At 49.6% G+C, this 15,832-nt stretch overlaps 1 protein-coding gene across 2 annotated transcripts; it reads right to left on the bottom strand.

Annotated features, from left to right (window-relative positions):
- Positions 1–80: 80 nt before the first annotated feature.
- On the bottom strand, positions 81–10,946 carry SNX15 (sorting nexin 15). 2 transcript variants are annotated; one of them, XM_012778026.2, is made up of 8 exons: positions 10,540–10,944; positions 7,039–7,074; positions 6,714–6,834; positions 4,399–4,514; positions 4,155–4,302; positions 3,704–3,847; positions 934–1,191; positions 81–641 (listed from the first exon to the last, which is right to left on the bottom strand). In XM_012778026.2, exons 1-8 carry the CDS (start codon positions 10,837–10,839, stop codon positions 535–537), a joined length of 1,230 nt encoding a protein of 409 aa, XP_012633480.2. In that variant the 5' UTR covers positions 10,840–10,944; the 3' UTR covers positions 81–534. The 2 variants fall into 2 exon arrangements, with proteins under 2 accessions (XP_012633480.2, XP_075857899.1); XM_076001784.1 differs by lacking the exon at positions 7,039–7,074 and having other exon boundaries at positions 10,540–10,946.
- Positions 10,947–15,832: the final 4,886 nt, after the last annotated feature.

Below are 15,832 nucleotides of genomic sequence, written 5' to 3'. Positions count from 1 at the left end.
AAAGACTCACCTTTGCAACTACACAGCTCTGCCAGTGCAGTGTGAACGCAGACACAGACAATACTAAATGAAAGAGCCTGTTTGTGTTCCAACAAAATTTTATTTACAAATACTTAAGTTTCATATAATTTTTATCTGTCACAGAATATTATTCTTTCGGTTTTTTTCAACCATTAAAAAAACATAAAAACCATTCTAGCTCACAGGCCTCACAAGAAAAAACCATGGGCCAGATTTGGCTTCAGGCTGTAGTTTGCAGACTCCGGGTCTAGATGGTAAACTGACAGTTTGGTGACCAGAGCGGCTGCTCACACATCAAAATAAGACAGGCAGGATCAGAAATGTGAGTCCCTGATGCCGAGGTGCAGGTGTAGTCAGGGAGCTGAGAGTTCATTGTGATTCTCGTTGTTGGTCCAGTTACTTACAGAAATGGCTCCTGGGGTTTCAAGACCAAAGGGTAGGGCCAGGCCCTGGGGAAAGAGGGGGTGTCTGGCAGTGCTGGAGCTAGAGTTCTGGGGAAGAGTCTGCTCCCTCTCAGGGCGGGAGTTGGGACAGGTGTAGGTGCAGGATCTCTTCTGCTCGCTTCAGGTACTCGGCTGCCTTCCTCTTCACACCTTCCCGGCGGGCAGGGGATGGGTCATCTGTGTAGACAGACTGGCTCAGCGGAGGTACCTGCGCCCAGCTACCTTCAGAACACTTGGTCTAGTCCCTTATGGTTTACGGAGCATCATCACATGCCTTTCTCTCTTCCCTGGGACCCAGTGCCTATTCTTCTCATTTTACAAATAAAGAAACTGAAGCCATAAGAGGTTAAAAAACAAAACAAAAACCTGCCCAAGTTTACACAGCTTGTCAGTGAGGAAAAAGGGCTCCCTTCTGTACCGTCCCATCTAGGACACAGGCCTGACCCTCCACCCTCCACTGCATACTCACTGGGCACTCCCTGGAGCAGGATGTGCACGCCATCTCGGTAGCCCTGCAGTGCGGCAGCGTAGGTGCCCGCCTTCTCGTCCCGCAGGGCCTGGGTGATGAGCTCCGTGGCCTGGCTCAGATAGGCAGGGGTGGGCCCTCCTTCCTCATCCTCTTCCTCCTCCTGCCCTCCTGGCTCCCAGGGTTCCTGGTCCAGTCTTTCCGACTCTACCTCCATGGATGCCAGCTCACCTATGTGGGTGGGGCTGGGGCCTGCGCCTTCTGCCATCAAATAGGAAGGACTCAGGCCAACTGGCCCTTCCTTTGCCAGGACCCACTGCCTACCCCCATACCTCTCTTGCCCATGAGAGTATCAACCTGTCTCCAGTAGAGGGGAGTGATGCCTGGGCAATCCAGAAGTTGCCTGTGTACAGCAAACTAGCCATGATCTATTTGGTCAGTGGGGTTCGTGTGCTTTTGTCAAAACAGCCTTACCTTCCTACTTCTTTCTTTAGGTACACATTAGTTTGTGAGCTCTGGATCACTGGTCCTATATCTCTCCTGACTCCAGTTAACCTAGAATTCCAAGGATAACCAAGGATTCCCTCTACAAAGTTTAACTGAAGGATGCTAGACCAACTGCATCAGGCCAAGGGTAGAAATTACTCTAAGCCTTAGAATAATAGAATAATGGATTCAGAGAATCTCAGGGCTTTTCTGAGGTCTTGCAACTCCAGCTGAGGCCCTCAAATGTGAAGACAGTGGGACGCAGGTATCTTCACATTCCAGAATGAAGGGCTCATCACCCACCCTGTACTGGCGAGGAGGTGGTTAGACATCCTCCCTGCAGCTTACACGCGAAGCACTTAGACATCTCGTAATCTACAGAGCAAAGGCCTTTGCAGGGAAAGTGCAGGGACAGGAACAGGAGCACCATGACTCCCCACCATTCTGGGGGGAGGGGACGGGCATCTCTCCAGCCCCATCCAAGTGAGGAGTTCCACAAGAGCCCTAGAAGACCGGGGCCTGAGGAAAGACAGCTCCTGGCTGGGCCTGCAGCCCTCCTCTGTTGCCCATGGAGCAGGGAGAAGACTGCCTGGGACACCTCAACCCTTGCTTTCAGGGCTCTGGTTGAGGAAGGGAGACTGGAGGATTCCAGTGGTGAGAGGCTCACTGGAGCTGCCCATGACGGCAGGGCAGGGACATGAGGCAGGGTCTGAGCAGACTGCACTTCCAGCCTGTGGGGGGCGAGGCTTTGGGAGTTTTCTGGTGAGCCAAGTGAATGTCTCATGGGGCCGGCCTGTGAGGGGTCTTGAAAAGCTCCTGCCCACAGGGCACCCTGAGCGCTCAGCTGGGGCAAGGGGAAGGTGCCCCTCAGAGGCCGGGCACAGCAGCCCATAACCCCGCCTCTACCTTTCCCTGCAATGGAGGAAGCACAACAAGAAAAGTGAAAGGATGCTTCTCACACCCATGTCACTGTGGCAGGGGACCGGGCCACTGGTCAGGCCTGAGGCAGGTGGAGGGGTGAGGCTGAAGACTGGATGGGACACTGATGTCCTGATTTGGACTGGACTGGACGGCTTCACACCTAAGGATGAGAGCTGCAGTGCCGGAAACTGATCAGAAAACCAAAGTCTGGCCAGACGTGGTGGCTCACGCCTATAATCCTAGCACTCTGGGAGGCCAAGGCGGGCGGATCACTCAAGGTCAAGAGTTTGAAACTAGCCTGAGCAAGAGCAAGACCCAGTCTCTACTAAAAATAGAAAGAATTTAATTGGACAACTAGAACTATATAGAAAAAATTAGCCGGGCATGGTGGCGCATGCCTGTAGTCCCAGCTACTCGGGAGGCTGAGGCAGAAGGATTACTTGAGCCCGGGAGTTTGAGGTTGCTGTGAGCTAGGCTGATGCCATGGCACTCACTCTAGCCTGGGCAACAAAGTGAGACTCTGTCGGGAAGGGGAGGGGAGGGGAGGGGAGGGGAGGGGAGGGGAGGGGAGGGGAGGGGAAGGGAGGGAAGGGAAGGGAAGCAAAGGTCTGCCAAAGGGTGAAGAAGGGAAGCCAACAAAACAGGCTTGAAAATCCTGTTGAGGAATCCAAACAGAGACTGACTCATTATTACCCTGAAATGAGATCAGCCACTCAATACCCGGGTTGCAGTGACAGCTTCAATTTGGAGCATTTTAGAATGAACAACTCCAGTGTCTCAGAGCTTGGGACTGTCAGAGCCTGGGATCTCAGGGCAGGAGGTGCTCAGGCCCCTGGCCTCCATGGGGCAGCCCTTCTGTCTCGGGCGTGCCACGTGCCAGCAGCGGCTCCAGCCCCCAGAGGGGCTTCACTCTCTCTGTAGCCCAGACCTCACCCGCGCCGACCAACAGGCCTCTTCTGACTTTAGGGTCTGCAGCCAGACCCCGAGCCAGCCAGAAAATCTCACCTCAGGCTTCCAACAGAAGGACCTAAAGCCTCCCATAGCAGTATGACCCTCCTCTTTCCAAAGTGTCCTGGAGAAGAAGACCCCATCTTGGGAAATAGCTCATTCCCCTCCAACACGGTTGCACAGGGGCATCCAGCACACCGAGCCACGCGCCCTGGCACGGGACTATGGCACCTGGGGAAGGGACACCTGCGTCTAATTTTCCCTGAGACTGCACATGCCCGCAGGGCAGCACTATTGAGGGGCCTCTTTCTCAGATTTACACAGGCACCCCACAGGCTGGTGTCAGCTCTGCCTTCCTCCCTGTCCCTAAGGGCCTCCTGCCCCAGCAGCCCGCATCCCGGATGTCCCAGCTCATTACCTGCCTTGGAGAAGGGGTCGAAGAGGGCAAGTTCGGCCTCAGTGAGGGGGCCTCGGGCAGGGGAACTAGACGCTTCCTCGGTGCTCCCACAGTTAAAGAGGAGGTCCAGGGCCTCCTGCGCAGGGCTGGATGGCGGGGGGTCCGCTGAGGAATAGAGTGCACGGGACATTAACACCCACACTTATCATTTCCCAGCTTTCAAAATGGAATGACTCTCTCACTACATCCTTGCAGCAACCATGGGCACAGGCAAGCCCCAATAGTCATGTCCATTTTCTAGATTAAGAAGGAAGTTGACCTGTCCACAGTTCCTCAGCTGGGAAGTGGCAGAGCTGGGACACACCCCAGGCTTTCCACTAAGATCACTGAGGAGGGAGTGTGGACTCCCCCCACCCATGACTCCCCACTCTGGCCCCTCCAGCCCTGGCACCCTCACCTCACCCCGATGTACCTGGCACCTCTAGCTCCTCAAGGCCCTTCCTTTCTGCAGGGAGTGGTTGGGGCAGTCGGGGCTCATCAGGAGGTGGGGTGGGGATCAGAGGGGGTGGCAGGATGTGCAGGTCCCTGGATACCTCCAAGGGCTGTGTCACCTCTCCCCCCTGCAGGACAGAAAGATCAGAGGTGGGGAATCATGGGGTGCAGCCTGGTGGGCAGGCAAGCTTCTCACATGCTGGGGGAAGATCAGGTACACATACCCGGAAGAACTCCTTGAGCTGGGGGCTGTTGTTGAGCGCAGGTATGTGCACAGTGAAGCGCAGCAAGTCCTCTGCCCCCTTCCGCCGCTCCTCAATCACTGAGGCTTCGAACCGGCCTGCAGTCCCCAGGACAAGGGGGTGAGGAAAACAGGCAGTGACCCACAGGGGCCTCTGGTCCCAGGGCCCACTTTTCTCAGAGAGGCTCTGAGAAACCCACTCCCCTCCTTCCCCTTCTCCCAGCAATCTTCCCTGGCTCCTCCTGGGCAGGGGGCTTGTAGGAGGGATCAATCTCCCTATTCATTCATTCATTCGCCAGGTGTTTACTGAGCACCTACTATATGCTAGGCTCAGAAGGTGGATAGAAGAGAAACAAGGTCTCTGCCCTCATGGATATCACATCCTAGACAGGAGAAAGCAGGGAATTAACAAGAAACAAAATAATCCCAGATGGCTTTGATGTGATGAGGAGAAAAGTAAGGCTCAGATAGAGAAAGTGATTTACCCAAGGTCACAGGGCAAGTAGTCCCCACCCTTTTTTTTTTTTTTTTTACAGTTTTACTGCTCTATTCTAGGTATGCAGAGTGAGCTAACTCTGGCCTAACCTACCAGCAGTGACCCTTCACCTCGCTGCTAAAGAACATCTCATGCTAGCCTGGGCAACAGAGTGAGACTCTGTCTCAAAGAAAAGAACATCTCATGGGAGTCTGGAGACCCAAGTAACTGATCAGCAATGTCCAATAGAAATAGAATATGAGCTACATGGTCAATTTAAAAATTTTTAGTAGAAACATTTGAAAACAGGAAAAAGAAACAAGTTAATTATTATTATTATAAGAAAGAAGTTAATTATTATTATTATAAGAAACAAGTTAATTATTATTATTTTGAGACAGAGTCTCACTCTGTTGCACCTGGTAGAGTGCAGTGGCATCATCATAGCTCACAGCAACCTCAAACTCCTGGGCTCAAGTGATCCTCCTGCCTCAGCCTCCCAAGTAGCTGGGACTACAGGTGGGTACCACCACACCTGGCTAATTTTTTCTATTTTTCGTAAAGACAGAATCTGGCTATGTTCCCCAAGCTGGTCTCAAGCGATCCTCCCACCCAGCCTCTGAAAGTACTGGAATTATAGGCATGAACCACCATGCACATAGCCTAATTTTAATAATGTATTTTATTTAACTCAATATATCCAAAATCTTATTCCAACATGTAATCAATATAAAAATTATTGAGGTAGCTTACATTCTTTCTTGAGTGTGTACTAGTTATGTACAGCACAGCCCAGTTCAGACCAGTCACAGCTGAAGTGGCCCTCAGCCACATGTGACTCGTGACTACTGTTCTGGGCACCGCAGGTCTATAGGAAATACCAGCTGTGGGAAAGATCCTGGATCTGCCACTTACAGGCCAAGGCCCTTCACCTCCCTGAGCCATGGTTCCCTTATCTTGAAAATGGGGCTAATAAAAAGATGGAGATGTTAAAGGGCCCAACATATGGTAAGGGCCAGGCTGCTCTGAGCCTCAGTTTCCCCATCTGTCAAATGAGGCTATCTCTTTTTTTTTTCTGAGACAGAGTCTCACTCTGTTGCCCCTGGTAGAGTACAGTGGCATCATCATAGCTCACTGCAACCTCAAACTCCTGGGCTCAAGTGATCCTCTTGCCTCAGCCTCCCAAGTAGCTGGGACTACAGGTGCATACCACCATACCTGGATCATATTTTCTATTGTTCATAAAGACAGAATCTGGCTATGTTCCCCAGGCTGGTCTCAAGTGATCCTCCTGCCTCAGCCTCCCAAGTAGCTGGGACTACAGGCATGTGCCACCATGCCCGGCAAACCAGGCTATCTCTAAGGGCCCTTCCAGCTCTCTAAATGTGTCTTTGTGTGTGTGTGTGAGAGAGACAGAGTCTCACTTTGTTGCTCAGGCTAGAGTGAGTGCCGTGGCATCAGCCTAGCTCACAGCAACCTCAAACTCCTGGGCTCAAGCAATCTCCTGCCTCAGCTTCCTGAGTAGCTGAGACTACAGGCATGCGCCACCATGCCCAGCTAATTTTTTCTATATAGTTTTAGTTGTCTAATTAATTTCTTTCTATTTATAGTAGAGAGGAGGTCTCGCTCTTGCTCAGGCTGGTTTTAAACTCCTGACCATAAGCGATCCGCCTGCCTCGGCCTCCCAGAGAGCTGGGATTCTCCGTGTCCGGCCTCTAAATGTGTCTTTGCCCAGAGTTCCAGGCCCCCTCTGTCCAGCCCTCACTGGCAGAGCTTCCCTTTGCCCAATTCTCCCGCCGTCTTTGGCCGGAACGCCCACTCACCAAACACCTGCGCCCGGGGGAAAGCGGGGAACTCCTCGAGGCGGCGGAAGAGGTTGCGGTGGGTGTAGGCCAGGTCTCCGTGCAGCTTGCGGAAGTCGCTGTACCGCTTCCAGATCACCACCTATCAGGGACATGAGATTTAACCTGGACCAGCAATGGCGGGAAGTGGCCTTTCCCTTGCCCAGACTGGCCCCAGGGTGTGTGAGGACTAGGGCGCGGCACTCCCTCTACCCAGGGCCAGGTGATGGATGGCAGATCTCCTCACAGGGTTACCAGCTGCTCAAATGAAATCACAAAATAGTCCCTCTTCCTCTGGGAGCCTTACCTCTTTGACATCCTCTGGGTCCTTCTTTGAGATGAACTGAGAACAAAAGGCAAGATACCAGTTAAGAACCAGAGACTAGGCCGGATGCAGTGGCTCATGCCAGAGACTGACATTTGACACCCATCATTCACCCAGTAATATCCACAGGTACCTTCTAGTCCCCCTCAAAGGGGCAGTGCCCTTTGGCCATTGGCATCAAGGTGTCTTGGCTTTAAGGTTTTGAGTGAAACTTCGAGTGATTTTTTTTTCCAGATAGGGTCTTGCTCTGTCATCCAGGCTGGACTGCAGTGGTATGATCACAGCTCACTGCAGCCTTCAACTCCTGGGCTCAAGTGATCCTCCTGCATCAGCCTCCCAAAGTGCTGGATTACAGATATGAGCCACTGCTCCCGGCCAGTTTTTCTATTGTGAACCTCAGTTCCTCCATCTGTCAAATAGGAGGATCCCTAAAGGCCCATCCAGACTGCTCCAACGTCAGCCCAACTTTTATCCCAGTTCCTTCAAAGGGCCAAATCCCTGCATTTCCTTCTAAAACTGAAGAACCCAACTCGCCAGCAAGGTGAGGCTCCGTCTCAGGAGCCAGTCCTTCCTTTAAAGGAGGAAGCCCTGTGCTTGCCCCGACACAGAAGAAACCCTCACTAGCGGTGGCAACCCCTGGAAGAGCAGACTTCAGTCTGAGGTGGAAAGAAAACTCAGTTTCATCATGTTATCTTTATAATAATTTTAAAATAATCTCCTATGGTTTAGAGCACTTGACAGTTTTCAAAACCTCTCCTGTTTCTTATCCTAGAACCCAGTGAGACAGATAAGATTAACATGCCCAGCTAAAAGATGAGGAAAGGAAGCCACTGAGAGGGGATGCGGCCCAGGGAAGATCGCACACCACGTAAGGGACACTGCTGGAACTAAAATCCTGGCCTTGGCTTTTGACAAGAGACGCTTGCCTAAAATACTGTGTAAAAGAAACTATACTTGGCTGGGCATGGTGGCTCACACCTGTAATCCTAGCACTCTGGGAGGCCAAGGTGGGCGGATCATTTGAGCTCAGGAGTTCCAGACCAGCCTGAGCAAGAGTGAGACCCTGTCTCTACTAAAAAAATAGAAAGAAATTAGCTAGAAAACTAAAAATATATAGACAAAAAAAATTAGCCGGGCATGGTGGCACATGCCTGTAAGTCCCAGCTACTTGGGAGGCTGAGGCAGGAGGATCAATTGAGCCCAGGAGTTTGAGGTTGCTGTGAGCTAGGCCGATGCCACGTCACTCTAGCCCAGGGAACAGAGCGAGACTCTGTCTCGGAAAAAAAAAAAAAAAAAAAAAAAGAACTTTACTTAAAAACTATTGAGGAATATATACCTGATAGAGGACTCATATCCAGAGTATACAAAAGTCTGCTACAAATCAATATTAAGGTCTGCTACAAATCAATATTAAGACAAACAACCCAACCTTTGAAAATGGGCTATAAAATACTTGAACAGGCACCCCTCACAAAAGATATTTTTTTTGCTTCACTTTAATAGTTACCTATGCACCAGTTTAATGGTCAATAAGATTAGGAAAATATATCCAGCATCATGAATCATCAAAGATGTACAAATTAATACTCTAATGAGATATTACACAACCCAGCAAGAATGGTCAAATTAAAGACACTGATGGTTATCAAGAATTAGGGAGGGGCCAGGTGTGGTGGCTCACTCCTGTAATCCTAGCACTCTGGGAGGCAGAGACAGGAGGATCACTCAAAGTCCGGAGTTCAAGACCAGCCTGAGCAGGAGTGAAACCCTGTCTCTACTAAAAATAGAAAGAAATTAGCTGGACAACTAAAAATATATAGAAAAATGCCACTGGGCATGGTGCCTGTAGTCTCAGATACTCAGGAGGCTGAGGCAGAAGGATTGCTTGAGCCCAGGAGTTTGAGGTTGCAGTGAGCTAGGCTGATGCCACTGCACTCTAGCCCAAGGAACACAATGAGACTCTGTCTCAAAATAAAAAAAGCTAGGGAGAGGCCGGGCGCGGTGGCTCACGCCTGTAATCCTAGCTCTTGGGAGGCCGAGGCGGGCGGATTGCTCAAGGTCAGGAGTTCAAAACCAGCCTGAGCAAGAGCGAGACCCCGTCTCTACTATAAATAGAAAGAAATTAATTGGCCAACTGATATATATATAAAAAATTAGCCGGGCATGGTGGCGCATGTCTGTAGTCCCAGCTACTCGGGAGGCTGAGGCAGAAGGATCGCTCGAGCCCAGGAGTTTGAGGTTGCTGTGAGCTAGGCTGACGCCATGGCACTCACTCTAGCCTGGACAACAAAGCGAGACTCTGTCTCAAAAAAAAAAAAAAAAAAAAAAAGCTAGGGAGAATGGGAGTATAAAGTGGTACAACTACTATGGAAAACTGCCTGGCAATTTCTAGTAAAGCTATACATGTACCTATCCTATGAACCAGCAATTCCATTCCTAGGTATATATACACCAAGGAGAAATGAATGCACAGTTTATTAAAAAATTGTACACAAATGGTTTTTTATTTTATGTATTTATTTATTTTCCGGGAAACAGAGCAAGACTGTGTCTAATATATATATATATATATATATGTGTGTGTGTGTGTGTATGTATGTATATATATATATTAGACACAGTCTTTATGTTTTCACTTTACTTTAATAGTTGCCAATCTGTACCCCCATAATATGCCGAAATAAAAAAAAAAGAAGGGGAAAAAATAGTTACAAATGCACCAGCTTAATGTATGCCTAGTTGAAAATTCTAAACGTACAAAAATTTTGCAGTATAAAGTCTTCTCTCAACCCGTCCCCAGCCACCTAGTTCCTCTCCCTGGGGGCCTTCCTTGTTACCAGGTCTTGTATATCATTCTACAGCTATCCTGTTACTGTTTTATCTTTAATTTTTTTCATGGTTTCCTCCACGTCTCTATACAATGTGCTTATAATGTTGTTATTGCTTCATATATCAACTTTGGCCTTTATCTACCGACTTCCTGCTGTGGCCATGAAAATGGAGGTTCACTCCGTATGTCTTTTTGAACTGTATGAATTTTTTAAACCATAGACTAGTATTATTTTTTGAAAAATTAAACATAATTAAACTCTTTAAAGGGCTTTTATGTAAGTATCAAACCCATAAACAAAACTTACTCCAAGAGATTGGAGTACTAACTAATATTTGGGTTAAAACAGAATGTTCATGTTAATGTGGAGAAATTCACAGCCTGACACCCTGACACCACACTTCGGGGTTGGGCACACACGCCTGGCCAGTCCAGAAACTGCCGTCCACGCCCTTTTAAAAAGGACAGCGCCCTCCCAGGGCCCCGCCTCCTGAGGGTTAAGGAGTAAAGAAGGCGCTAACCGCAGCCTCCCCTTAAAGGGGAAATTCATTTCTGTGGTCAAAAATGGAAGCTTCCTGCAGAGCCTTGCCTTAAGGTAAAACGCGGCGCCCACTCCAGTTAAAAGGGTAAAGTCCCCGCTGGGCCCCACCTACCTGCGCGGTTACTTTGTACTCGGTGTAGCCCTTGGGGTGGGTCCTGGGGTCGGAGACGGTGTAGTGCCGCAAGAAGTCATCCTTGGCCTGGCGGGACATGACAACTGAGCTGGAGCGGAGGTGACCGCCCGTCGCCACCTCCTCCACACCGCCCCCACCCCTCCGGGCCGGCCTCCGCCAGCCGCCGCCTGGCCCGGGCCTGCGCCCTCCTTCCTCCGGCGCAGGGAGCTGGTCGCAAGTGACAGCGCCGTCCTCGGCCGGGCGCGCGGCCAAGGGAGCGTCTGAAAAGTTCCCTGTCATTGGGGAAGCTTACACCTAGGCAATTCGAGAGTAAGGATTGGTTGGGGAGGTTCTGGTCACTCCTCTCTTCTCTGCCGGAATGTCGAGCCTACCCTATGCGAGCAAACGCTCACCACAGACCTCCAAACGACTTCTGTCTGGCTTCCCAATTCCTTTCCTTCATCCACCCACCCAACATTTCTTGTGTCCAATATCTGCCAGACAGGGCCAAATTATTTCCCTGTCCCCCTCCACAAGATTCGTTAATTCGTGTTTTCTGGAAGCGTGGGGGAAGCAAAAAAACGCTGGAGAAGGAGGATGGTGCCATGGGCTCTGAAATCACAACTCTTACTACTGCATTTCTCCCAAAATAAGACAGGGTCTTATATTTGTTTTTCCTCAAGAAGACACCCTAGGGCTTATTTTCAGGGGATGTGTTATTTTCCCCTCAAAGCCTCAGCCTGCAGCACGCACAGGATGGCCGGGACCTGACAGGGGGAGCCGACCTTCTTGGTGGGGCTGCCCGCACCTTTCCGGTTACACCCCACCAGATAGTAGCTGTCACCATGGGGCAGATGAGAAGGGCTGCTCGACTTCTTTCCCGCTCTGCCACGACGAAATGCATGGGTTGTGCAGATATGCTGCGTAGCCACGCCCAGCACTAGGTCTTATTTTCAGGGTTGGACTTACATTGCACAAATGCTTAGAAATTCTGCTAGGGCTTATTTTATGGGTAGGTCTTATTTTCGGGGGAAACACGGTAGCTCCGCGAGTTTCCCTTCAGTACAGGATGTGAAATGTTTATAATAGAATCTACTACCCTGGATGTTTTTTGCAATGGGTTTGCTGCCTGATATATAGCTGTGGTGAAAACCACCGCTAAGTCAAAGCCAAAATGGGAAAGGAAAAGACTCCTCCCTAGCACTTTGGGAGGCCGAGGCGGGCGGATCGCTCAAGGTCAGGAGTTCGAAACCAGCCTGAGCGAGACCCCGTCTCTACCAAAAAAATAGAAAGAAATTAATTGACCAACTAAAAATATATATACAAAAAAATTAGCCGGGCATGGTGGCACATGCCTGTAGTCCCAGCTACTCGGGAGGCTGAGGCAGTAGGATCGCTGAGCCCCGGAGATTGAGGTTGCTGTGAGCCAGGCTGACGCCACGGCACTCACTCTAGCCTGGGCAACAAAGTGAGACTCTGTCTCAAAAAAAAAAAAAAAAAAAAAAAAGAAAAGACTCCTGTCAACAGAGTTGTCACTGAACGTGTAGTTTCAGGCAAGTCCACCACTACTGGCCATCCTCCAATCTCTAAGTGTGGTGGGATTAACAAAAGAATCCTGGAAAAATTTGAGGAGGAGGCTGCTGAGATGGGAAAGGGCTCCTTCAAGCCCTGGTCTTGGATAACCTGAAAGCCGAACGACTGTGCGAGTGGTATAACCACTGACATCTCCCTGCGGAAATGTGAGACCAGCAATTACTATGTGGCCATCATGGCTGCCCCAGGGTGCAGACACTTTATCAAAAACCTGGTTACAGGTATATTTCAGGCTGCCCGTACTGTCCCGAATGTTGCTGCTGGTGTTGATGAACTTGAAGCTGGCATCTCCAAGAATGAGAGAAGCACATCCTTCTGGCTTACATGCTGGGTGTGAAACCACTAATTGTGTTAACAAAATGGATTCCACTGAGCCCAGCTGCAGAGCAGAGATAGGAGGGAATCATTCAGAAAGTCAGCACACCTACATTAAGAAATTGGCCACAACCCTGACACAGTAGTGTTAGTGCCAATTTCTGGTTGGAATGGTGGCAATGGGCTGGAGCCAACTGCTCACTGGTGTTGGCTCAAGGGATGGAAAGTCACCCATAAAGATGGCAATGCCAACAGAACTACGCTGCCTGGAGCTCTGGATTGCATCCTGCCTCCACCTGAGAAGCCCTTGGACGTCCTGAGACCTCCAGGATGGCTACAGAATTGGTGGCATTGGTACTGTTCCTGGGGGCCGAGTGGAGACTGGTGTTCTCCAAACCCTCCATGGTTGGTCACCTTTGTTCCAGCCAACATTACAACCCAAGCAAAATCTGTAGAAATGCGCCATGAAGTTGTGAGGTTAAATGCAATCCTGTGGGTGCAGCGCCCACAGAAGAGCCGCTCTTGTGACCAGAACCCAGATGTACAGGCGCCCTGGGAATCGGACTCTGGAGGCTCTGAAAGGGGTAGTTCATCCAGGAGGTGTTCAGGAAGAGCTGGAGATGTCCCCTTGCACAACTCACACCAGGACTCCTCTGAAGACCCCTTTACACGATGAGCCTCCCACTCTCGAAAGTTCCCTCTGCTGCCTGGTTTCCTTCTCACCTTCTTTCTTCCTGTCATCTCCGAGCCCTTGTCCATCTAGGGCCATCTGGGCCCTGGCCTCCGATCTCCAGCCCCACCAGCTCCATCACCAGAAGGAGCAAACAGAAGACGGCAGGGGACAAGGACAGGCTGCAAAGGCGCCGGGCAGGGGTCTGCTTGGACACAGGATGGAGACTCTGCCACAGATCTTTGTGATGAATGTAACTTTGTTATTTTCTTATTTGTCTCTAACTATGAATAATTCACTTTTTCGATCAGGGTTTTGCTTGAACACTGGAGTGACTCACCCGTGATAGTGGCTCACTGATGCACGTGGGTTGCATTTGCTTAAGCTCCTTCTGGTTCAAATAATAAAATGATAGCTGTCATAGTGCTTATGACATACAAGACACCAACCCATCTGGTGCTCATCCTGACACTAGGAGGTAAATTGAGGCACAGACAGGTTAGGCAACTTGCTCAGCATCAACCAGCAAGTGGCAGAGCCAGGATTTGGCTCCGGAGCTCCAAGCCCCAGTATGTTCACTTACCGGAGGCTTTGAGAGCCCGCAGACCACAGTATCTGTCTGTGAGGAGCTCGGGGCAGGGGCTTCTAATTTTGTGGGCCAAAAGGCAGTCTGTGTATGTTCTAAGGTTGCCCATCCAACATTCATTTCCCTTCTTCTGCTCTAACGAAACCCAGATTATGCACAGGTCTCTATGCCTCCAGGAAAGGATCCTAGTGCCAGCCTCAGAGTACGTCCCCATGCTCTTCCTCACCTTTTTTTCCCCCTTTTTCCTCTCTTTTGGCTTCTCATTCTTTTTTTCCCTACATTCATTCATTCATTCATTTATTTATTTATTTAAGCGTATTATGGGGGTACCAATGTTAAGGTTACGTATATTACCCATGTCCCCCTCCCCCCTGGAGTCAGAGCTTCAAGCGTGACCATCCCCCAAACGTTGCACATCTCACTCATGTTTGTATATACCCATCCATCCTCCTCCCTCCCACTTGCCCAACACACGGTAAATGTTATTCCTATATGTCCACTTAGGTATTGATCTGTTAATACCAATTTGCTGGTGAGTACATGTGGTGCATGTTTTACCATTCTTGAGATACTTCACTTAGTAGAATGGGTTCCAGGTCTATCCAGGAAAATATAAGAGGTGCTAGATCACCATTATTTCTTAAAGCTGAATAGTACTCCATGGTATACATATACCACATTTTATTAATCCACTCATTGATGGGCACTTGGGTTGTTTCCACAACTTTGCAATTGTGAATTGTGCTGCTATAAACATTCAAGTGCAGGTGTCCTTTTCATAAAGTGACTTTTGATCTTTTGGGCAGATGCCCAGTAGTGGAATTGCTGGGTCAAATTGTAGATCTACTTGTATCACTTTAAGATATCTCCATATTGCTTTCCACAGAGGTTGCACTAGTTTGCAGTCCCACCAGCAGTGTAGGAGTATTCCTATCTCTCTGCATCCACGTCAACATTTATTGTTTGGGGACTTTTTGATAAGGGCCATTCTTACTGGAGATAAGTGATATCTCTGCATTTCCCTGATGATTAGAGATGTTGAGCATTTTTTCATATGTTGGCCATTATTCTGTCTTCTTTTGAAAAATTTCTGTTCATGTCCTTTGCCTGCTTTTTGATAGGGTTATTTGATTTTTTCTTGCTGATTTTCCTGAGTTCTAAATAAATTCTAGTTATCAGCCCTTTATCGGATGTGTAGCTTGCGAAAAATTTTCTCCCATTCTGTGGGTTGTCTGTTTGCTCTCTTGACAGTTTCTTTGGCTGTGCAGAAACTTTTTAATTTTATCAGATCCCATTTATTTATTTTTGTTGCTGCTGTGATTGCCTTTGGGGTCTTCTTCATAAATTCTTTGCCTAGGCCAATGTCTAGAAGAGTATTTCCAATGTTTTCCTCTAGAATTCTAATAGTTTCACACCCAAGGTTCAAGTCTGTTACCCAGCTCTTCCTCACCTTTTGATTATAGCACTCAACTGTCTCTTAGGAAAACCGCCCTTCCCTCACTGGGCACAATCTGGTGGAGTGACTGGTGGGCAGCAAGTCCTCACCCAGAGGTCGGCATGGCTTCAGGCTGGGCCAGGCAGGCTCTCTCCCCCAGGCATTTGCATTCTGAGCAGAGACCAAACTGAAGATGTTTAGGCCTGAGCTATCACAGGAGGCAGCAGGGTGTAGTGGCCAAATATGTAGGGTTACATCCCAGCTCCCCCACTTCCTCGCTGGGAGATGTTGAGCAAGTCGCTTAGCCTCCCATGGGCTCAGTTTCCCATGTAAAAGGGAATACTGCGCATGTACTGCATCTGGCTGAGCCTAATTGCACTGACAAGTGTAGAGTGCTTAGAACAGAACTCTGTCGGGTAAGCAGCTGTGAGGACCAGCCGTGAAAACATCCCTGTCTCCCCACCTGGATTGAGGCCCCGGGGCCCTCCTTATCCCCATCCCTTCCCAGCCTGGCCCTGCTTCGGAGTGCACTCAGCTACTGCTGCCTGATGGAGCCGCCCTCTCTCCCTCTCCCTGCACACCCTTCTATACCCGACTTCATGCCCTTGCCCTTCAATGCCTCTGTTGTGTGATTCCCTCTGTGCCACCTCGTACAGCTGTGCAGGTTGTCCGCTGCACATGGCTTCCTGCCTAC

The sequence above is a fragment of the Microcebus murinus genome, chromosome 4, assembly GCF_040939455.1.
Source record: "Microcebus murinus isolate Inina chromosome 4, M.murinus_Inina_mat1.0, whole genome shotgun sequence".
In the NCBI taxonomy this organism is placed as follows: Eukaryota; Metazoa; Chordata; class Mammalia; order Primates; family Cheirogaleidae; genus Microcebus; species Microcebus murinus.
Note: the sequence above shows the minus strand (reverse complement) of the source record. Positions and strands in the feature narration are given on the sequence as shown.